Source organism: Silurus meridionalis, chromosome 8 (assembly GCF_014805685.1).
Source record: "Silurus meridionalis isolate SWU-2019-XX chromosome 8, ASM1480568v1, whole genome shotgun sequence".
In the NCBI taxonomy this organism is placed as follows: domain Eukaryota; kingdom Metazoa; phylum Chordata; class Actinopteri; order Siluriformes; family Siluridae; genus Silurus; species Silurus meridionalis.
In genome coordinates this window covers 28326879-28349378 of record NC_060891.1, presented here as the reverse complement: position 1 = coordinate 28349378, position 22500 = coordinate 28326879, and the positions used below count along the sequence as shown (strand labels likewise).

Sequence of the window (22500 nt, the reverse complement as noted above, 5' to 3'; positions counted from 1 at the left end):
TTTTGGGGGTTTTGGTCCTGAATTGTGATGTTATTAATTAATTTGGAGTATAAATGATTAATAATTAGCTTGAATTGTCCCCTCATTCTGCCCCTCTTTAACCCTGAACATGATAGTGTGGAAGCAAGAACCTTATGTTTATGTTTATGTGTGTGTGTGTGTGTGTGTGTGTGTGTGTGTGTGTGTGTGTGTGTGTAGTTACTCAGCACACCGCTGCACGTGGCGGTCCGGACGGGTCACTACGAGTGCGCTGAGCATCTGATCCACTGCGGCGCCGATATTAACTCTAGAGACAGAGTAAGAGCTCCAGAACACACTGCTGTTAAAGAAATTATATGTACAACACAGAAATTATATATATATATATTCAGAATTTCAGAACTGACTGTGTGTGTGTGTGTGTGTGTGTGTGTGTGTGTGTGTGTGTGTGTGTGTGTGTGTGTAGGATGGAGACACACCATTACACGACGCAGTGAGGATCAACAGGTTCAAGATGATCAAACTGCTGCTGATGTACGGCGCTAACATCAAAAGCAAAAATAATGTGAGTGCCAATAATATCGCTCACGTGTTAATATCGCTCACGTGTCAGAAAACTCACAGGAGAACCAGACTGACAGAAAACCAGACAGACAGAGAACCAGTAGGACAGACAGACAAAGAACCAGACAGACAGAAAACCAGACAGACAGAGAACCAGACAGATGGCTAGAGAACCAGACAAAGAACCAGACACATGGATAGAGAACCAGACAGAGTGATAGAGAACCAGACAGACAGATGGACAGAGATACAGACAGAGAATCAGACAAAGAGACAGAGAACCAGACAGACAATAAATAAATAAATAAATAAATAAATAAATAAATAAATAAATGGATGAAAGGGTGTTAACACCAACATCAAACACAGAGCAAAAAACTCACACAGAAAACGCAACACAACTTCAAACTCAATGTAGGCGAACACACACACACACACACACACACACACATGCACACACGCACATGCACACACGCACACACACACACACACACACACACACACACACACACACACACACACACAGAGGAGAGATCGGAACTTGAGGAAGTCATAACAGATAATAAGCGCAGGTTGGGGGGGGCATATGTGAGCATCTAGTGGCCAAAACACACAACATGCAAGACGAGCCCAAAAGTACAAGGTTTGTAGATTTAAGCATAATCCTGAAAGCTGTGAAGCAGCGGTGGTGGGAGCGTCACAGTGAGCGTCAGTGAGAGCGGTTCCTCAGTTCCTTGTCTTGTATGTTGTGTTTTTCCAATTGCAGTGTTGTGTGTGTTGTATAATGCGTATTTGATGATTCCTGGTGTCTTTCTCAGGACGGGAAGACGCCGATGGAGAATCTGCTCTCGTGGCAGAACGGAGCCAAAACTATCATGAGTGACTTTAAAGAGCAGACGCTCCCTGTTTACGAGTGAAGAGAGAAAAGGGATCGACCTGGTCATTAAAAACCAAACTGAGAAAGAAAAAACTCCAGGCTTCACCACATCTCACTCACGTTGAGGAATCAGATGCACGGTGATCAGATTTGATTGTAATTTCATTGATCATGATGCATTTTTTGAACATTTCTAATCTCTTGTGTAATTGTGTGAACTGAGAGAATCAGGAAGCTGATGGGTTTCAGAAAGTTGTTTATGTGATTTTAAGGATGTTTCTTGACTTGATGACGTGATGACAGGGTTCGGCTACACAGTGACCTTTTGTAATTTTTTTATTTCCGCTGGCCTCGTCGCTACAGCACAAACATTTATAGAAATATTTTTGATTGAATGATGGTGAATACGCAGAGAATTACATTTTCATGCTTTCAAGTCAAGTCAAGTTTATCTCTATTGCGCTTTTCACAACACACATCGTCTCAAAGCAGCTTTACAGAATTTAAGAGTTAAGGTGAATGGTGTGTGTTTATCCCTGATGAGCAGCCTTGACGACTGTGGTGAAGGAAAAACACCCTTAGATGTTGTGAGGGAGAAACTTTGAGAGGAACCAGACTCAAAAGCAGAACCTCATCCTCATTTGGGTGACATCAATATAAGATTATGAGTAATGTCCTTTCTACAGTCTTACACAGTCTGTACTTTACTTTACTTTACTTTTTATTTATTTGCTTGTTTTTGTGTGTGTGTGTGTGTGTGTGTGTGTGTGTGTGTGTGTGTGTGTCGGCGGTTAGCATTTGTCCTGTCACTCTCAGTATGATGATGATGATGATGATGATGATGATGATGATGATGATGATGAAGGTAATGAGAGTTTTAAAGATGTTGTTTTTGAGATTTTAAAGATTTCATAAAGAACCTGTTTTGATCTTTATTTCAATTTCATGTATTTTTATTTTATTATTATTATTCCGACTTGCTTGATTCCATTTCTGATTAAGTTATTTGCTTTATTTATTTATTTATTAAAATTTGAATAAAGATTTTTGTTTTGTTTTGAAATTTCAACTTGTTTTTTTTTTTTTTTTTTTTGTTCTGTTAATTATGTACTTACATGTTAAAATAATTGACAGAGGGATAGACAGATACGAGGTGGAATCAAAACGTTTGGAGTTTAAATATAGTGCCCTTGCACAGTAATACACTGCTCCCAGTGTTCTTCTGGACCTTTTTTCGATGCTTGTTGAAGAACCTTTTGTGACGGGATCTCCGCAATGGTGTCAAAACGGCAACCTTTGAGCTGCATCTTAATCTTCGGGAAGAGGGCGAAGTCCACAGGAGCCAAATCTAAAGAGTAGGGTGGGTGCTGAAGTGAGATCAAGTTCTTTCTGGTGAGAAAATCACATGTGAAGAGAAGCTCTGTGACAGACGGTGCACGTGGTCACAATAGCACCAGTTGCACAGCTTCAGATGTACACAGGATGATGTCTTTTGGCACACTGATATATAAAGGTCAGCGCTCCCTGTGACTGTGCGTGCAGCCTTGTGCTGCCATCTGTTGGAGTGTTACAAACCTTGTCTCTAACTACAAAACTACTAAAAAAATTGTACAAAACTAGTCTCAAAACTTTTGATACCACCTCATAGATAGATAGATAGATAGATAGATAGATAGATAGATAGATAGATAGATAGATAGATAGATAGATAGATAGATAGATAGATAGATAGATAGATAGATAGATAGATAGAGTTTTAAAAAGTTTCTCCTCACCACTCTCACCTCTAGCTTGTGGTTTAAAGATCTAAATCTGCACCTGAGTTTTGTACATTTAAATTTACGGCATTTACGAGACGCCCTTATCCAGAGTGTACAATCATTTTATCTTCATAATTCACATAGGTGTGTGATATTTATCTCAGCTTTGGTTGATGCTGTTTCATGCTAATGTTCTGTTGCTCAGCTCTATAACTGAGATAACAGCAGTGCAGCAAACACTGATTGATGTCTATAAAAATTATCATCAGCCCAAAACCTTCTTTTCAACTACTTCAAAAAGATCACGTAAACGAGGTCACGTGTGTGGTGGTGAGTTCGAGTCTGGAGTTTCTTCATCATTTATTCCTCTCTAAATGTTCTGCTTGATGTTGAACTGATGCTGAACTGTATGTTGGTGATCAGTAGATGCACCGAGCGTCGATCAGAACACGTGTAAAACAGAGCGTGCGCTCGATCCTGATTGGTGACTCGCTGCGTGTTTCACCAGTTACGTTTTTATTCTCGTAAATAAAAAAGAACGAGTGATTTCACTAAAGCAACACCAAATGAGTCATTTGCACCTCAATGAAGGTGAGCATATAGATATGGGTGTTTATGTCTCAATTAACTCAGAATTAAGGTTTATAATCAGATTGTAATTATATTATTTGATTATATGAATATAGGATATAAAACCAACATCACAAAACTACAGAAGTCCAAAGAGGCCATACATTATAATACATTTTTCTTTCTTGTTTTCTTGTGATTTCCATATAACAAATGTTGTTTTCTCGTTATCCCAGCGTAACTTTCTCGTGATCACAACATAAGGATTTTTGTTAAGAGCATGCGTCAGGCAGCATCATAAATATTCACACGACTGTTTGTAATAGTAATGATTATTATACATGATGCTGCCTGGAACATGCTTTAATGCCGAATACACAAAAAAAGATAAGTCCTGAGGAAACAAAATGATTTATGTTGTAATCACGAGAAAATTAAGTCGTGATAACAAGAAAGAAAGAGAAATTATTATGCACGAGCTCTTAGGACGCCATACAAAACATCCTACAAAATATCATTTAAATGCGTAAGAAATAGTAAAATAATATTCAAATATAATGTTTGTGTGTAAGTGCAGAAGAAATATTAGCATGGATTTGCATAAGAGAACGTTGACAGAAGTCTTTCATAAGAAACCTTTATTATTCACAATATACGTTATATAAAAAAAATCTACACACAATCTTTATTTTTTTTAAATGACAAAAAAAATAACATTGCGCAAATATTGCGCAAATCTCGCGCAGTCGTGATCCCATAAAACACGCGTTCCCATCATGCCCTGCACGCGCTGCACGCTGATTGGCCTGATTTGAATAGAAGACCGCGCGCCGGTCTGGATTTCAGGAAGTAAATGGCAGTTGGACCGAAACGCTGCAGAACCGCTGCGTGATGGAGCAGAAACCCTTCTCACATTAGCGGAGATTTTCATGATATCGGTTCATCTGGAGGTGTTTTAGCTGCTTGGTGGACTAATTAGCGGGTTTAAAGCTGTAGTTTGTATTGCCGGTGGAGTAAAACTGCCATCTAGGTGAGTTCCTTCATACACAAGTGTCAGGAATGTATACAAATTAATCAACCGGAAGTGACGCATGCAGTGACATTAGGTAGGGCTGTATTATAATAATAATAATAATAATAATAATAATAATAATACAAATTATTATTATTAATGACGTGTAAATGCTAATTATTATTATTATTATTATTATTACATATTATTGTTTGTTTCTATTTATGAAGCAGTGCTGTGCTGTCAGGTGCAGGTGACACTGTAAGGTGACCCCAGGTGTGTTTTCCAGGTGTGTGAAAACCACACAGCACCATGATGGAGTCATGCTTTAATGATAAGGTGCCCAGGGCTGAGACCATCCTGGTAGAAGATCTGAGGAGAGACCTTCGCTTGGATCTGACTGAAATCGCAGAGGCTCAGGTGAGATCTCATTTCACCTGGGACTGGCTGACCTGCAACGGTGTGCTGTGTTTGTGTTGGGTGGAAGTTTATTGTGTGTTTGTGTGTGTGTGTGTGTTTGTGTGTGTGTGTGTGTGTGTGTAGGACTCCAGCTGTTTGGACAGAGAGTTTTTACAGGTGTATCTCCGGATTCGGCCGTTCTCACAGGCTGAAATTGAAAGTGGAGAATCCCAGGTGAGAGACCCCTGGGGGTGTGTGTGTGTGTGAGCCCTGGGTGAGGGAGAGCGTAATTGTGTGGGTGTGTGTGTATGACCCCTGGGAGAGGGCGAGGGTGTGAGACCCCCGGGTGAGGGAGTGTGCGAGTACCCAGGTTTCCCCAGGAGTTGTATTTCTGCATTATTTTCTGTGTTTATTTTTTTCTCATGAAGGACTGCATCAACATCCAGACTCCTGACACGGTCCTCCTGAAAGCCCCGAGGTCCTCTCTCTCAGCCCGAGGCAGTGATAAACCCCTCCCCCAGACGGCACAGCGCTTTCAGTTCTCTCAGGTATTTAAAGAACAAATCAGACCAAGAAACATTTCCAGGTGCGCTGTAGTGTGAAAGTCAAACGCTGGTCCACCAAATCACAATGTGTGTGCTGGGGAGTTTGAATCGAATAGCTAAAATGAGTCATTTAGAGCAGTGGTCCTGAACCCCCAGGCTGTGGGTCAGTTGGTACCGGGGGGCCGCACGGAAAGAATACATAACTTACATTATTTCTGTTTTATTTATGATCTGATTCTGAACCATGTTTTATTGTGGAAAATTCCTGGATTTTCTCCTCCACATCTGTCTATGACTCACTCTTAATGCAGGTCATGATGCCTCGGTCACATGACTTACCTCCATCCACTACCTTCTTAAAGGAGCTCCGGTCACATGACTTACCTCCATCCACTACCTTCTTAAAGGAGCTCTGGTCACATGACTTACCTCCATCCACTACCTTCTTAAAGGAGCTCCGGTCACATGACTTACCTCCATCCACTACCTTCTTAAAGGAGCTCTGGTCACATGACTTACCTCCATCCACTACCTTCTTAAAGGAGCTCTGGTCACATGACTTACCTCCATCCACTACCTTCTTAAAGGAGCTCCGGTCACATGACTTACCTCCATCCACTACCTTCTTAAAGGAGCTCCGGCCGCTAACACAGAATACATTACTGCTAAACTCAAACCCCCAAAAGAGCAAAATGAGCAAACACCACCCCAGTGGATTCACGATTATTATTAGATTTTTAAAATACCAGTTTTTATGGTCGTACATTTTATGTTGTATTTATCCACCACACATTAAAGACCGGTCTGAAAAAGTATTGTCCCACATTAAACCGGTCCGTGGTGCAAAAAAGGTTGGGGGATCACTGAGTTAGTGTAATGAGTGGATCGTTTGGAATTATGGATTTAATTTGGAATTGTTTTTGGAATTTTTTTGAATTATGGATTTTTTTTTTTTTTTTACGATTATATTGACTAAATTTTACTATCTGCTTTCTGTCTTCTAACCTTCAGTCTTTTTCTTCTTTTAAGATCTGCTTCAGAGATTTTACTTTTACATTTGTGGCATGTAGCAGTCATTGTTCACACTCTGGTGTGTGTGTGTGTGTGTGTGTGTGTGTGTGTGTGTGTGTGTGTGTGTGTGTGTAGGTTTTTGGAGCAGACACGTCACAGAAGGACCTGTTTGACGGCACGGTGAGGAATCTGGTCAGAGATGTTCTGGAGGGAAGGAACTCTCTGGTCTTTACATATGGAGTCACAAATGCGGGGAAGACCTTCACCTTCTTAGGTCTGACAGTGACTTCTTTTCCTTTTCTTTACTCCTCAAGCAGTTTATACACACTGTATATCTCCACTAGATCACACCGTTAATACTTAGCAAGAATAGCAATTCATTATTTATTTAGGAATTAATTTTTATCCATTTTACAGTTAAATTTACATCATAGCCACTATAAATGTTCGGTCCCTCATTAGCCACAACCACCTCACCTTCTGGGGGAAATAAAAAAATAGTAGTTGACCAATTTATCACTTTTGCTGATTAAACATCGCAGATAGTTAATTGCTGGAGCTATCGGGAAAAATACCTACTAATAGTTTTTCCGGGTCGTTATACGTACGAGAACAGCCTCTGTTTTTGTTTAACTGTTAATTTGTTTCAGTTTAACTGCATGTCTTTTAATTTTCCTTTATTTATTAGTATAATTAAAATATAAATTTCATTTAGTAGATTTTTATGAATTTTATTATGATTGTTTTTATATATATATATATATATGTATAGATAGATAGATAGATAGATAGATAGATAGATAGATAGATAGATAGATAGATAGATATATATATATATATATATATATATATATATATATATATATATATATATATATATATATATATATATATATATATATATATATATAAAAATATCCCTGTAAATTAATCGCTATGGAAACTGTATCATACTGAAGCATCAGAGCTGCTGCAGGTTGTGTAATTAATAGATGATACAATGTAAGACTGTGTGTGTGTGTGTGTGTGTGTGTGTGTGTGTGTTTTTTAGGACCAGAACATGACGTAGGCGTCTTGCCGCGCTCCTTGAACATGATCTTCAGCAGTCTGGAGGGTCGGATCTTCACTCAGGCCAGCGTTAAGCCTCACCGCTTTCAGGACATCCTGAAGCTCAGTAAGGAGCAGCAGGTGGAGGAGAACATCAGCAAACGCAACCTCCTCAGGCTCCTCAGAGAGGTGAGCGAGAAAACCATTCTCAACGAAGTTGTATAGAAAACTGTGGAGGTTTATTTATTCACATGTGAATGGAGTTTACGGGGACGTGAGAAACGAGAACATCATCACTCCCAGTGTGGAAATGAGAAAACAAGCACCAACAGTAGTCTAATGAACACACTGGGGTTCAACAATCAACCACCCAAACGCAAACAAACTAATAAATCTCCACCTGATTCATAAATATTTCTACTACTTTATTTTTTAATTATTCCATTCTCATTTGCATATAGTGACGCCCACAAAACTCCATAAAAGGTCAAGCACACGGAGATGTCCAGGGAAGTAAAATGAGTGCTCAGGGTAAAGAATAAAAAAAGAAGTACCTTGATATTATAATTATAATAATAAAAGTACCCTTAATCCTCGATCAGCTATCAGGCTTTATTATTTTTTTTATTTAAATCACCTGATGTGTATCTTACTTTTATTGAAGTTTCTAGCTGATGCAGGTGTGATGTGTAAAATCATACTTTTGAATACACACTATAATAGCTAGAGGTCTGCTGATAGTGGATTTTACAGATACTGATAGTTAGATTGACTCGTACATGTTGCTAAACGATTAATCAACCGATTTTAAAATTGATAATGTATTTAAAAAAAAATAATCCACAACACACTCCTTTTAAAACGGCACTTTTCTTTATTTACAAAGATGAACAGTTCTGAATAATAAAAAAAATGAATATGAATAAATATTTAGGAAAATCTGGTCGCATTCAAACTGAAACAAAAAGTAACACCGAAATAAATAAATACAGTTGCATCAAAATGGAAAAATAAAAATTGCACAAAAATAAACAGCATGTTGCTCAGTGTTTCGCCTGTAGAGGCCGCTCTCGTACTGTTTAATGCAACACCGGGAAAACTCTGGATTTTTGCCGATAGTTCCAGCAATTAACTATTGGTGGCGATTATTCGGCAAAATCGATGAATCGGTCGACCGCTAATAATTACAATAGTGTGGAAAAACTTGTTTTTTTTTCCTTCATATCTTTCTATCTATCTCTCTATCTCTCTATCTCTATCTCTCTATCTCTATCTCTCTATCTCTATCTATCTATCTATCTATCTATCTATCTATCTATCTATCTATCTATCTATCTATCTTTTTCCCATTGCCCCCTGCCTAATGTTACACTCACTGTCTGTGTGTGATTGATTTATTTCTCTCTCAGAACGATACTCAGAAAAACACAAGCAGCCAGAGCTCCAGCTCCAGATCTGAAGGTAAAGTGTGTGTGTATATACACACACACACACACACACACACACGTTCCTCTGTACGTTTATAAATGATCCCTGGCGATTTATCGGATGGTATCGTTCTCACACTGATCTCGGCACACGGTATCAGCAAAGCGTAACCGTGCCCCTCCCCCACCCGCAGGTTCGGACCTGGCCAATCCCGACAGCTCGACGTGCGACAGGAGCTTTATCACAGACACGGGTCTCCGCTCCAGGTTCTCCGTGTGGGTGTCGTTCTGCGAGATCTACAACGAGAACATCCACGATTTACTGGAGCAGCCGAGCGGGACCGCGAGCCGCCGGGTCAACCTGCGCCTCTGTCAGGACACCAAGGGGAACTCGTTCATCAAAGGTAGCGCTCGCAGCATCTCTCTTTACACTACTGCAGCTATATTTATATATTACTGTAGTAACGTGTGTGTGTGTGTGTGTGTGTGTGTGTGTGTGTGTGGTTATCAGATCTGCGCTGGGTGCAGGTGAACAGCTCTGATGAAGCATTTAAAGTCATGAAGCTGGGCAAAAAGAACCAAAGCATTTCATCCACCAAACTCAACCAGCTGTCCAGCAGGAGGTGAGCGTGCGCGCACACACACACACACACACACTCACACACTGTCTACAGGAGCCCTTATCCAGAGCGACTTGCATTTATCTCTTACAAATGAGCAGGTAGGGGGTTAAGGGCCTTGCTCGGGGGCCCAGGAGAGGCAGCCTGGTGTGGCTGGGATTTGAACTCGTAACCTTCTGGTCCAAAGTCCAATGCTTTAAACACTAAAGTACCACAGCTCTAAATTACACAAGAGGAGATCAAAATCATTCTTTTCTACTTTTTTTATATCTCTTTTTTTTTTTTTCCCCATCTCTCAGTCACAGTATCTTCACGGTGAGGATTTTGAGGATCGAGGACGTGGCCTCTCTCAGTGTGCAGTCTGTCAGTGAGTGAGTGTCTCTTCATTAGTGTGTGTACACACACACACACACACACACACACTGTGCATTATTAAAAGTGCTTTACAAATAAAATAAAATTGAATTAATAAATTGTAAAACTGTAAAATAAATGATGTGGTAAATGTGATGAGAATGTGGATGATTATAAATACGGGTATTATTTTCATTATTGTGTGTGTGTGTGTGTGTGTGTGTGTGTGTGTGTGTGTGTGTGTGTGTGTGTGTGTGTGTGTGTGTGTGTGTGTGTGTGTGTGTGTGTGTGTGTGCAGGTTGTCCCTGTGTGACCTGGCCGGATCGGAGCGATGCGGTAAAACTCAGAATAAAGGCGATCGACTGAAGGAGGCAGGAAACATCAACACGTCTCTGCTCAGCCTGGGGAAATGCATCAACGCTCTGAAAGGCAGTCAGCAGGCCAGGTGTGTTCTCATGTTCCTCACGCTTCCCCTCTCGTCCTTCTCTTCTGTCCACGTCTATAATAAACGATCACCGTCCCACCACGCAGGCATCACGTGCCGTTCAGGGAGAGTAAACTCACGCACTACCTGCAGGGCTTCTTCACGGGCCGCGGGAGAGCCGCCATGATCGTCAACATCAACCAGTGCGCCTCCATGTACGACGAGACGCTCAACGTTCTCAAGTTCTCCGCCGTGGCACAGAAGGTGTGAAGGAGTGCATGTGGTTGATATGGGAACGTTAACACATTAGATCCTGTGACATTTCCTGACCAATCAGAATTGAGCGTTGCCGTGGCATCTCCTCTTCTCTCAGGTGGTGGTCCTCAGCGTTCCTGCCGTCATCCCGTTGGTGGTGAAGAGGAGTGCGAGGGAGGTGTCCTTCATCATTAACAAGGCGACTCAGCGGGAGGCGAGGCGCACGTCCCTGGTGCGATGGGAGCACAGCCGGGGAGACGGGGATGAAGACGAGGCGTCTGAGGAGGACGAGGAATGCCTGCTGGAGGACACTTTACAGGAGGAGGAGGAGGAGGAGGGGAAAGAGACGGTGCTGCTGGATAAGGAGGTGTATGAGGTCAGCATGGGGTCGTGACCTTTATTAATTTCTGTTCATTTACGGCTGATGGTGCTAAAGTGTGTGTGTGTGTGTGTGTGTGTGTGTGTGTGTGTGTGTGTGTAGAATCAGCTTCTGCAGTTAGATCAGCTGCAGGAACAGTTGAAGATGACGAGGGCGGAGGTCGTAGCTGTGGAGGGTCGAATCCGAGAGGAAGTGACTAAAGAGTTCTCGGAGCTTTTTACTCAGATGCAGAACGACTACAAGTACGACGCCCTCATTCAATCTACCCGATCTGCGCTCGCGCCCTCCAGCCCTCTACCAGATCTGCGCTCGCTCTCTACCCGATCTGCGCTTTTTCACACTGCTTGCTATATTTGCTCTATACTTCTGCTTTCTTGCTAAGCGTGTAGATGGTTATGTAAAGTTATTTTGCTTTAGATTTTATAAACCTTTTTTTTCTCTCTCTCTCTCTCTCTCTCTCTCTCTCTCTCTCTCCCCCCCCCATATTCCCTCATCTCAGTGAGCGTATCAGTAAAGAGCGGGAGATGGTGGAGGAGAGGTGCGAGCGCCGGCTGGAGATTTTCAAACGTTTAGTGGAGAAAACCACCAGAGAACCACAGGAGGAGGAGGAGGAGGATCCTGCTAAAGCACAGGTGATGATCATCAACCTTCTGTTGGTATGGGGCAGAGTCAACTTCTTGAAGTTATTCTGGATTGTGATTGGTCAGAAGGTGTACAGGTTTATATAATCACCTTGTCCTGATGCGTTAATGTTTCCATAGCAGCAGCTCAAGAGGTTCACGTGAGTCCGCACTTCTGCGGTTTTTCAGTAACTGTGTGTGTGTGTGTGTGTGTGTGTGTGTGTGTGTGTTGCAGGAGCCTCCATTTCTAGATGGAATGCTCGACTCCATGTCCTCTGACCTGGTCGGGATTAGGAAGGATGCTGAATCGGCTCAGTCATGCCTGGTGACCTGCAGCACCCGAAACGCTGTAACGCTTCGTGACCTTGAGAAAAAGGTCACGGAACTGACTGAGAAGCTCAGCGAGACACAGAAGCAGCTGGAGAGCAGAACCCAGGGTGAGTGCACTTCAACCATGGAAAGCAGATCTTTTGCATTGTGCAGGCTTTGTGCACATCAGCATTGTAATGCTGGAACAGGTTTGGGTCTTCTAGTTAAAGTGAAGAATTCCTGCTCCAGCATCTAAAGGCGTCTGATACAATTGTGTTTCTCCAAGTTTGTGGGAACAGTTTTCTGAAGAACCTCATGTGTGGGGAATAGTCAGGCCAAAAGAAAGTTTTTCATCACCCTATAGAATATGAAGTGTGTGTGTGTGTGTGTGTGTGTGTGTGTGTGTGTGTGTGTGTGTGTGTGTGTGTGTGTGTGTGTCTTATTATTATTATTATTGTAATAATAAATAAATATTAATGTTGAAACTCTTGATCTCAGAGGTGGAAGCTCAGTGTGGCCTGCTCGAGGAGCTGGAGAACATGAAGAAGGTAAAGCCTGATGCTCTTCACTTTTCCCTGTGTGTGTGTTTTGAGTGTGAAATGTTGTATTTTTTTTAACACACCCCTTTTAACTAAAGTCAACCAATTGCACAGCCTGAAGAGCGTGCATATCATGAATGCTGGGTCTTGTTTGTTTTCTGAGAATCTACTGCACCTACTGGTAACTTGTTTGCCACGTAGCAATAAAAAATATACTAAAAACCTGGATTATTCTGGTTAGTCACATTGTACTGCTATTATTTTGAACAATACTGTAAATAGAGTATAGAGATGAACAGTGTACTTTATAAAACTCTAAATATCCATCAGCCAATCAGAGCAAGCTTTGGCAAGCGTTCCTCTTAGCAGCTTTCCTATTGGCTGAATTTACCCACATGGTTTCCTGCTCCGATTTATTATAAATACACACAATGTTCCATACATTAGCTGAGTGTGTGTGTGTGTGTGTGTGTGTGTGTGTGTGTGTGTGTGTGTGTGTGTGTGTGTGTGTGTGTGTGTGTGTGTGAACTCTGCAGAGTCGTGAGCAGAGACTCAGTGATCTGATAGCGATGTGTGTGGAGAAAGATGATGAGATCACTAAAGTTCAGGCAGAACTCGACCGAGCCGTAGAGGACAGGGCCAAGAACGTGAGTAATCATCCTCATCTTCCTCCTCCTTCTTCTTTTCCTCCTCACTCTTCCTTCTGTCAATTGTTTTTTTTTTTTTGTGTATGTGTTTGTTTAGGGCCCACCACTAAACACCTTTTGATTTGTTTATCGTTAATTAAAGGTTCTAAAATCATTTTAATGGCATTATTTTCATTTATTCTTATTGATTCCTTCATGCTGCGTTGGTGTTTCAGCACGCTCTGATAAAGGACCTCCTCCAGCACAAACGCAGCTGCACATGCTCAGAGCGCCGAACGCACCCCGAAACCCGGAAGCGCAGACAGGAAGGGGCGGGGCCTGAGGACCTCCACGGACAGCCCCCTTTAAAGAAAGGTACTAGCGTCCCCTTTTCTGCTGAACCCGGCCTTCCAGCCTCCGTCTCTACCAGAGGGGTGGGGAAGGAGAATCGAGTCAAAGGTCGGCGCTTCCTGCAAGGCAGAAAACGACTTCCGTCCGTAAAGAAGTAGCATCACAGCGCCCCCTGACGTCGCCCCTCACAAGTCCCCCTCAGCTCCTGTACAGCACATACACTTTTAATTTTTTTATTTGGAAATGTCTTGATGTGTGAATGTGAATAAAGAAATTTATTTCTTTGTCATGGGAAACATTTTCCCAAAATAATGTTTTTATAGCATTAAAAATAATAATAAATTAAAGCTGGGTTGTGTGTGTGGAAAGGGGGGGTTTATGAGCATGGCAACCCATGACAGTATGTCTAAGATCATTTTTAATAGAAATCATCTGATGGATGCATTATAACTCTATATAAAACTATTATAACTCTATTTTATATATGTGTTTATCGGTTAAAAATATATAGACTTTACCTTTTCTAACTTTATTTTGTATTAAAATGAGCTTTCTTTAATTTAGAAAGATTTGTGTTGCTAATAAATTTCCTTTTTAATATGAAACAATGATCAGTATATGAAGATAAAAATCTCATCAATACAGAATATAACCAATTATAAATGATAAAGCATGCATAATGTATATCAGAATATGCAAATGAGGCCAAAGGTCATACTAATTGTAAATATAATTGTGTGTATTAATGCTAAGTTATTAATCCAACATGATTTTCTCTTAAGGGTCTCTTAAGGACATGATCTCAGAAGATCCGGAGAAAGAGGAGGAGACATTTATGGCTGAGGTCAAAGGTCAGTTCTAATGTGCTCTTTCTACACTGCTTTTTATTTTTATTCAAACGTTTAACATAACAGATCTTCCATCTCCAGGGTCTCCGGGTAACGACCGATCGATGGCTGAGCTCAAAGGTCAGGTCGATCGTCTTCAAACCGAGTTGCATCAGAAAGATGGGCGGATCACCGATCTGGAACGGGAACGCCAGGCTCTGGAGTCCTGCATCCAGGAGCTGAAATCAACGCTGGAAAAAGAGACAAGATCCTGTGCCACGTTTCTACAAGAAACTGAGCAGAAGATGGAGGAGGCGCAGCAGCGAACGTTTCAATCCATCACCACCAGGATGAAGGAGATGGAGGAGAAACTGGCCACTGCAGAGAAACACTGCGCTGTCTGGAGAACATGCAAGGGACCCGAGATCGAGCACAAAAACACGCTCATTAAACATCTAGAACAGGAAGTGTCCCGGCTCATGCAGGAAGCGGGACGTTTTGACGAGGTGAAGTCCACACGTGACGAGGTCTCCAGGTTACAGAAGGAGAACGAATGCAAAAGCGAGAGAGTGAAAATCCTGGAACAAGAGCTGCTAGAAAACAAAGATGTTCAGGACAACCTCCAGGCTGAGGTCAAAAAGCTGAACGGTGTCATCAAGGAATTGGAGGAGAAGGAAAAGGAGAGCTCACTGAAACACAACGAGAAGACCGACACTGAGCTGTGCCAGAAAAAGGCCTATCTAGCCAAGAGAGAGGCAGAGCTTGCTGCTAAGGAGGCGGAGCTTGCTGCGGTCCAACAGGAAGCGCAGGAGTCACGGAGGAGAGAGGTGGAGAGGAGGCGAGAGCTACTGGCGGTAGCCGAGGAAGCCATCGCTCAGAAAGATGCAGAACTTCAGAAGCGACAGGCGGAGATGACTAGGTGAGTCTAATACCTGAGCTGAGATACACCTGAAATGAACACATACCTGATTACTAAAGTAGATAAAAAGTTATTCCTGTAAGGGCAGAGCTGCAGTCCACTGGTGTACCTGAGAGTAAAGTAGAGGTCCACCGATTAATCTATGGGTTCACCTGTTAATTATAGATGGAGATTCAGGGGTTACCTATTAAAAGATCCAGAATTGATTACTTTTATGAACAACCACACTGATGCACATCTGGATCTCAAATTCCTCATTTCATTCTAACATAAGGGCCTATGAGGGCAGGTCATGTGGTGTGTGCCTCATACATGTACCTTTAAAAAAAAATAAGGTGTGGAGAGAAACATGGTCACAGTTAGAATATTACATTAGATCATTAGAACAGGATCAGTCCGTGACATAAATCAGAATCCAGCAGTCGTCTCTACACCGCTACTGCTGAAGCAGCACTCTTACTGTAACCCCTGTGTTATACAGTCGTCTCTGCACCACTACTGCTGAAGCAGCACTCTTACTGTAACCCCTGTTATACAGTCGTCTCTGCACCACTACTGCTGAAGCAGCTCTCTTACAGTAACCCCTGTGTTATACAGTCGTCTCTGCACCACTACTGCTGAAGCAGCTCTCTTACTGTAACCCCTGTGTTATACAGTCGTCTCTGCACCACTACTGCTGAAGCAGCACTTTTACTGTAACCCGTGTTATACAGTCGTCTCTGCACCACTACTGCTGAAGCAGCTCTCTTACTGTAACCCCTGTGTTATACAGTCGTCTCTGCACCGCTACTGCTGAAGCAGCACTTTTACTGTAACCCCTGTGTTATACAGTCGTCTCTGCACCACTACTGCTGAAGCAGCTCTCTTACTGTAACCCCTATGTTATACAGTCGTCTCTGCACCGCTACGGCTGAAGCAGCTCTCTTACTGTAACCCCTATGTTATACAGTCGTCCCTACACCGCTACGGCTGAAGCAGCACTCCTACAGTAACCCCTGTGTTATACAGTCATCCCTACACCGCTATGGCTGAAGCAGCACTTTTACTGTAACCCCTGTGTTATACAGCCGTCTCTACACCGCTACAGCTGAAGCAGCTCTCTTACTGTAACCCCTGTTATACAGTCGTCTCTACACCACTACAGCTGAAGCAGCACTCTTACAGTAACCCCTGTGTTATACAGTCGTTTCTACACCAATACGGCTGAAGCAGCACTCTTACTGTTACCCCTGTGTTATACAGCCGTCTCTACACCGATACGGCTGAAGCAGCACTCTTACTGTTACCCCTGTGTTATACAGCCGTCTCTACACCGATACGGCTGAAGCAGCACTCTTACAGTAACCCCTGTGTTATACAGTCGTCCCTACACCGCTATGGCTGAAGCAGCACTTTTACTGTAACCCCTGTGTTATACAGTCGTCTCTACACCGATACGGCTGAAGCAGCATTCTTACTGTAACCCCTGTGTTATACAGCCGTCTCTACACCGATACGGTTGAGCGACACGGCTGTGTTATACAGCCGTCTCTACACCGCTACAGCTGAAGCAGCTCTCTTACTGTAACCCCTGTTATACAGTCGTCTCTACACCACTACAGCTGAAGCAGCACTCTTACAGTAACCCCTGTGTTATACAGTCGTCTCTACACCGATACGGCTGAAGCAGCACTCTTACTGTAACCCCTGTGTTATACAGCCGTCTCTACACCGATACGGCTGAAGCAGCACTCTTACAGTAACCCCTGTGTTATACAGTCGTCCCTACACCGCTATGGCTGAAGCAGCACTTTTACTGTAACTCCTGTGTTATACAGTCGTCTCTACACCGATACGGCTGAAGCAGCACTCTTACTGTAACCCCTGTGTTATACAGCCGTCTCTACACCGATACGGCTGAAGCGATACGGCTGTGTTATACAGTCGTCTCTGCACCACTACTGCTGAAGCAGCACTCTTACTGTAACCCCTGTGTTATACAGCCGTCTCTGCACCACTACTGCTGAAGCAGCACTCTTACTGTAACCCCTGTGTTATACAGCCGTCTCTACACCGATACGGCTGAAGCAGCACTCTTACAGTAACCCCTGTTATACAGTCGTCCCTACACCGCTATGGCTGAAGCAGCACTTTTACTGTAACCCCTGTGTTATACAGTCTCTACACCGATACGGCTGAAGCAGCACTCTTACTGTAACCCCTGTGTTATACAGTCGTCTCTACACCGATACGGCTGAAGCAGCACTCTTACTGTAACCCCTGTGTTATACAGCCGTCTCTACACCGATACGGCTAAAGCAGCACTCTTACTGTAACCCCTGTGTTATACAGTCGTCTCTACACCGATACGGCTGAAGCAGCACTCTTACTGTAACCCCTGTGTTATACAGTCGCCTCTACACCGACACTGCTGAAGCAGCACTCTTACAGTAACCCCTGTGTTATACAGTCGTCTCTGCACCACTACTGCTGAAGCAGCTCTCTTACTGTAACCCCTGTGTTATACAGTCGTCTCTGCACCACTACTGCTGAAGCAGCACTTTACTGTAACCCGTGTTATACAGTCGTCTCTGCACCACTACTGCTGAAGCAGCTCTCTTACTGTAACCCCTGTGTTATACAGTCGTCTCTGCACCGCTACTGCTGAAGCAGCACTTTACTGTAACCCCTGTGTTATACAGTCGCCTCTGCACCACTACTGCTGAAGCAGCTCTCTTACTGTAACCCCTATGTTATACAGTCGTCTCTGCACCGCCACGGCTGAAGCAGCTCTCTTACTGTAACCCCTATGTTATACAGTCGTCCCTACACCGCCACGGCTGAAGCAGCACTCCTACAGTAACCCCTGTGTTATACAGTCATCCCTACACCGCTATGGCTGAAGCAGCACTTTACTGTAACCCCTGTGTTATACAGCCGTCTCTACACCGCCACAGCTGAAGCAGCTCTCTTACTGTAACCCCTGTTATACAGTCGCCTCTACACCACTACAGCTGAAGCAGCACTCTTACAGTAACCCCTGTGTTATACAGTCGTTTCTACACCAATACGGCTGAAGCAGCACTCTTACTGTTACCCCTGTGTTATACAGCCGTCTCTACACCGATACGGCTGAAGCAGCACTCTTACTGTTACCCCTGTGTTATACAGCCGCCTCTACACCGATACGGCTGAAGCAGCACTCTTACAGTAACCCCTGTGTTATACAGTCGTCCCTACACCGCTATGGCTGAAGCAGCACTTTACTGTAACCCCTGTGTTATACAGTCGTCTCTACACCGATACGGCTGAAGCAGCATTCTTACTGTAACCCCTGTGTTATACAGCCGTCTCTACACCGATACGGCTGAAGCGATACGGCTGTGTTATACAGCCGTCTCTACACCGCTACAGCTGAAGCAGCTCTCTTACTGTAACCCCTGTTATACAGTCGTCTCTACACCACTACAGCTGAAGCAGCACTCTTACAGTAACCCCTGTGTTATACAGTCGTCTCTACACCGATACGGCTGAAGCAGCACTCTTACTGTAACCCCTGTGTTATACAGCCGCCTCTACACCGATACGGCTGAAGCAGCACTCTTACAGTAACCCCTGTGTTATACAGTCGTCCCTACACCGCTATGGCTGAAGCAGCACTTTACTGTAACTCCTGTGTTATACAGTCGTCTCTACACCGATACGGCTGAAGCAGCACTCTTACTGTAACCCCTGTGTTATACAGCCGCCTCTACACCGACACGGCTGAAGCGATACGGCTGTGTTATACAGTCGCCTCTGCACCACTACTGCTGAAGCAGCACTCTTACTGTAACCCCTGTGTTATACAGCCGCCTCTGCACCACTACTGCTGAAGCAGCACTCTTACTGTAACCCCTGTGTTATACAGCCGTCTCTACACCGACACGGCTGAAGCAGCACTCTTACAGTAACCCCTGTTATACAGTCGTCCCTACACCGCTATGGCTGAAGCAGCACTTTACTGTAACCCCTGTGTTATACAGTCGTCTCTACACCGATACGGCTGAAGCAGCACTCTTACTGTAACCCCTGTGTTATACAGTCGTCTCTACACCGATACGGCTGAAGCAGCACTCTTACTGTAACCCCTGTGTTATACAGCCGTCTCTACACCGATACGGCTAAAGCAGCACTCTTACTGTAACCCCTGTGTTATACAGTCGCCTCTACACCGATACGGCTGAAGCAGCACTCTTACTGTAACCCCTGTGTTATACAGTCGTCTCTACACCGATACGGCTGAAGCAGCACTCTTACTGTAACCCCTGTGTTATACAGTCGTCTCTGCACCACTACTGCTGAAGCAGCTCTCTTACTGTAACCCCTGTGTTATACAGTCGTCTCTGCACCACTACTGCTGAAGCAGCTCTCTTACTGTAACCCCTATGTTATACAGTCGTCTCTACACCACTACAGCTGAAGCAGCACTCTTACTGTAACCCCTGTGTTATACAGTCATCTCTACACCACTACAGCTGAAGCAGCACTCTTACTGTAACCCCTGTGTTATACAGTTGTCTCTACACCACTACAGCTGAAGCAGCACTCTTACTGTAACCCCTGTGTTATACAGTCATCTCTACACCACTACTGCTGAAGCAGCTCTTTTACTGTAACCCCTGTGTTATACAGCCGTCTCTACACCGATACGGCTGAAGCAGCACTTTTACTGTAACCCCTGTGTTATACAGTCGTCTCTACACCACTACGGCTGAAGCAGCACTCTTACAGTAGGAGTGCCCCTGTAGGGGTTACCCCTACAGTAGTAACCCCTGTGTTATACAGTCGTCTCTACATCACTACACCTTCCTGCTCTATGGAGATGTAGACAAGCATGTCTGCGCTCACCTGGATTATTCTCTATTGCTGTAGAACCGCTAGCTACTGCCATTCGCTCAAATCCATTCATTACTGGAATAATATTTAGAACAGATGAACACAAACTCTCTCTATACGCACATGATCTAATATTCCTAATGAACCCAATCAATTCGTCTCGAGGAATAAAGTGCAGGTTAGAAATTCAATTACTCAAAATTTCCAATTAACGTATCGACAGTGACGCCAGAATTCTGTCTGGTTCCATAAAAAGGTGCCCTGGTGGATTTAAGAATTTGGGATTTAATATTCATGGCTCTTTTAATAAAATATATCAAGAGAACTACATTAAACTACTGAACCAACTAAAACTGGATCTCCAGCGGGAGATGGACTTTGCCCCTGTCATTAATTTGCAGAATCAATACAGTAAAAATGACTATTTCTCCAATTCATTTAATTATTTGATTGTATTCCTTGTAAAATTCATAAGTATTATTTAGAGGACCTCAGTAAAGTAATATCTTTATTTATATATCATGAGAAAACCCCCAGTTAATCTCATCACACTTTCTAGAGGTGGAATTTAGAATTTTCCAAATTTTAGATGTTACTACTGAACTTCTCAATTTCTCTCACTGGATTCGGTTACATTTAAAGAACGTTAATGTGAGACGAGTCTCAACGGAGCAAAACGAGATGAAAACCACCCCCAAAACCATCTATTCTTTTTCCTGAGATTACAAAAAACACCATTGTTGTAGATACTGTACCTTCGGTGCACGTCAGGAATCACGTTCTCTTCCAGGCTTAAACAATAATCCTAATATCCCAAATCCTTTTGCTGACTGAATTTTACAAAGTTGGATTAAAAAAGGAATTAAAAACCTCACTGTTAATCGTATATTTACCAGTTTCCTTCATCTGTCTGATCTATTCGACTTGCATAAGCATAACTCTTAAGTATTTACAAATAAGAGATTGGATCAAAATGAAGTGGATTATTCACAACCTTATTGGATTGTAATGTTCTCTGTGTGTATTTTAAGGCTGAAGGACGAGATGAAGTGCAGCAGTGAGAAGTTGTCGAGTCTCTCCTTAGACGTGCAGAGGAGAGAGGATGAGTCGTCTGATCTGAGGGAGAAACTCGTCGACTCGAAGAAACAGATTCAGCAGGTGCAGAGGGAGGTGAGAAGCTCAGATGGGTCGCTTTAGGAACCGTCAGAAACGCATATAATGGAAACCTTTAAATGTCGTGTGTGTGTGTGCGTGTGTGTGTGTCTGCGTTCCTTCAGATCTGCTCCCTACGCGATGTAGAGAAATCTCTGAAACAGAAACTGAGTGATGTGGAGAAGATGAAGTCACAGCTCCAGAGCGAACTCTCGGCTCGAGATCGCACCATCCAGCAGCTCAAGAGCGTAAACACGGCTCCTTCATCTTCATCTGATTATTTAAAGAAGGAAGAATCTAAGAACACAATAAAGTGCCATTACGTGTTTATAACGTGCTTATTTACTTTCCACACAGTCACGTTCTTCTGCTTCTAAGAACGAAGATCTCGCCCAAGCTCTTAAAGGTACAGTGCGTTATTCCTGCGTCACCCTGTTCTCACATCCTGACACTCATTGTCTCATTTTCTTCAATCCTGCTGTCTGTAGGGTGTTGAATTTGAAATAGTTGGAGATGGCCTTATAACCCCTCCGTGAAGTAGACTGATGAGCAGGAACAGTTGCTTCTCTGAGGTCCTGTAGTCTTAACATGATGTAGGCAAACACATGGGGGCGCCAAAACGAGGCAAAATAATACTTACCAATGTTTTGTGGTTTACTTATAAAACATTTTTTGGTAGTTGATTATCCAGAACTGTTCCATTTTCTGCTTCATCAACAATTAATGCATGTACATTTTCATGACTTTGTTGTTTTGATGTGTGAGTAGATCTGCAGGAGCGTCAGCGTGTGATCGAGGAGATGCGTTTGGTTCTCAGTGAGCAGGAGGAGACTCAGACTGAGATGGACCTGGAGCTGGAGAACAGAGAAGCTCAGATCCAGCGGCTCACAGAGGGTAACACACCACACTAGATCACTTTATAACATCACTCTTCTGTTCATTGTTGCACACACACACACACACACTTCAGCTCTATACTTCTGCTGTATGTTTGTGTGTTCAGAGCTGGAGAACCTGAAAGAGCTGCTCCTCAAACAAAGGAACAGTAAACCGTTAACTCCTCATGAGCCGGCGCAC

General features: G+C 43.2%; 2 protein-coding genes across 8 annotated transcripts in view; both read left to right on the top strand.

The window, feature by feature from the left end:
* ankrd1a (ankyrin repeat domain 1a (cardiac muscle)) overlaps positions 1-2370 on the top strand; it is a 5891-nt gene extending 3521 nt beyond the window's left edge. Inside the window, exons 7-9 of the mRNA XM_046856198.1 lie at positions 199-297; positions 446-544; positions 1362-2370. Of these exons, the coding sequence (XP_046712154.1) occupies positions 199-297; positions 446-544; positions 1362-1460 (297 nt within the window). The 3' untranslated portion in view covers positions 1461-2370. The remainder of the gene's footprint in view (positions 1-198; positions 298-445; positions 545-1361) is intronic.
* A 2217-nt stretch (positions 2371-4587) lies between these two features.
* kif20ba (kinesin family member 20Ba) overlaps positions 4588-22500 on the top strand; it is a 33441-nt gene continuing 15528 nt past the window's right edge. For 2 of the 7 annotated variants that reach the window (XM_046856229.1, XM_046856223.1), the window contains exons 1-26: positions 4588-4780; positions 5052-5182; positions 5306-5395; positions 5590-5709; positions 6853-6991; positions 7769-7953; positions 9174-9225; positions 9386-9595; positions 9703-9814; positions 10111-10182; positions 10464-10610; positions 10697-10853; positions 10963-11220; positions 11326-11465; positions 11723-11855; positions 12079-12280; positions 12651-12700; positions 13228-13338; positions 13554-13692; positions 14451-14519; positions 14598-15414; positions 21303-21441; positions 21549-21671; positions 21781-21829; positions 22192-22317; positions 22427-22500. The exon at positions 22427-22500 is cut by the window's right edge and continues 57 nt beyond it. In XM_046856229.1, coding sequence (XP_046712185.1) covers positions 5075-5182; positions 5306-5395; positions 5590-5709; positions 6853-6991; positions 7769-7953; positions 9174-9225; positions 9386-9595; positions 9703-9814; positions 10111-10182; positions 10464-10610; positions 10697-10853; positions 10963-11220; positions 11326-11465; positions 11723-11855; positions 12079-12280; positions 12651-12700; positions 13228-13338; positions 13554-13692; positions 14451-14519; positions 14598-15414; positions 21303-21441; positions 21549-21671; positions 21781-21829; positions 22192-22317; positions 22427-22500 — 3822 coding nt within the window. In that variant the 5' untranslated portion in view covers positions 4588-4780; positions 5052-5074. Of the gene's footprint in view, positions 4857-4992; positions 5183-5305; positions 5396-5589; positions 5710-6852; positions 6992-7768; positions 7954-9173; positions 9226-9385; positions 9596-9702; positions 9815-10110; positions 10183-10463; positions 10611-10696; positions 10854-10962; positions 11221-11325; positions 11466-11722; positions 11856-12078; positions 12281-12650; positions 12701-13227; positions 13339-13553; positions 13693-14450; positions 14520-14597; positions 15415-21302; positions 21442-21548; positions 21672-21780; positions 21830-22191; positions 22318-22426 lie in introns of all 7 variants that reach the window. The other 5 variants (XM_046856226.1, XM_046856228.1, XM_046856224.1 and 2 more) reach the window with 5 other exon arrangements.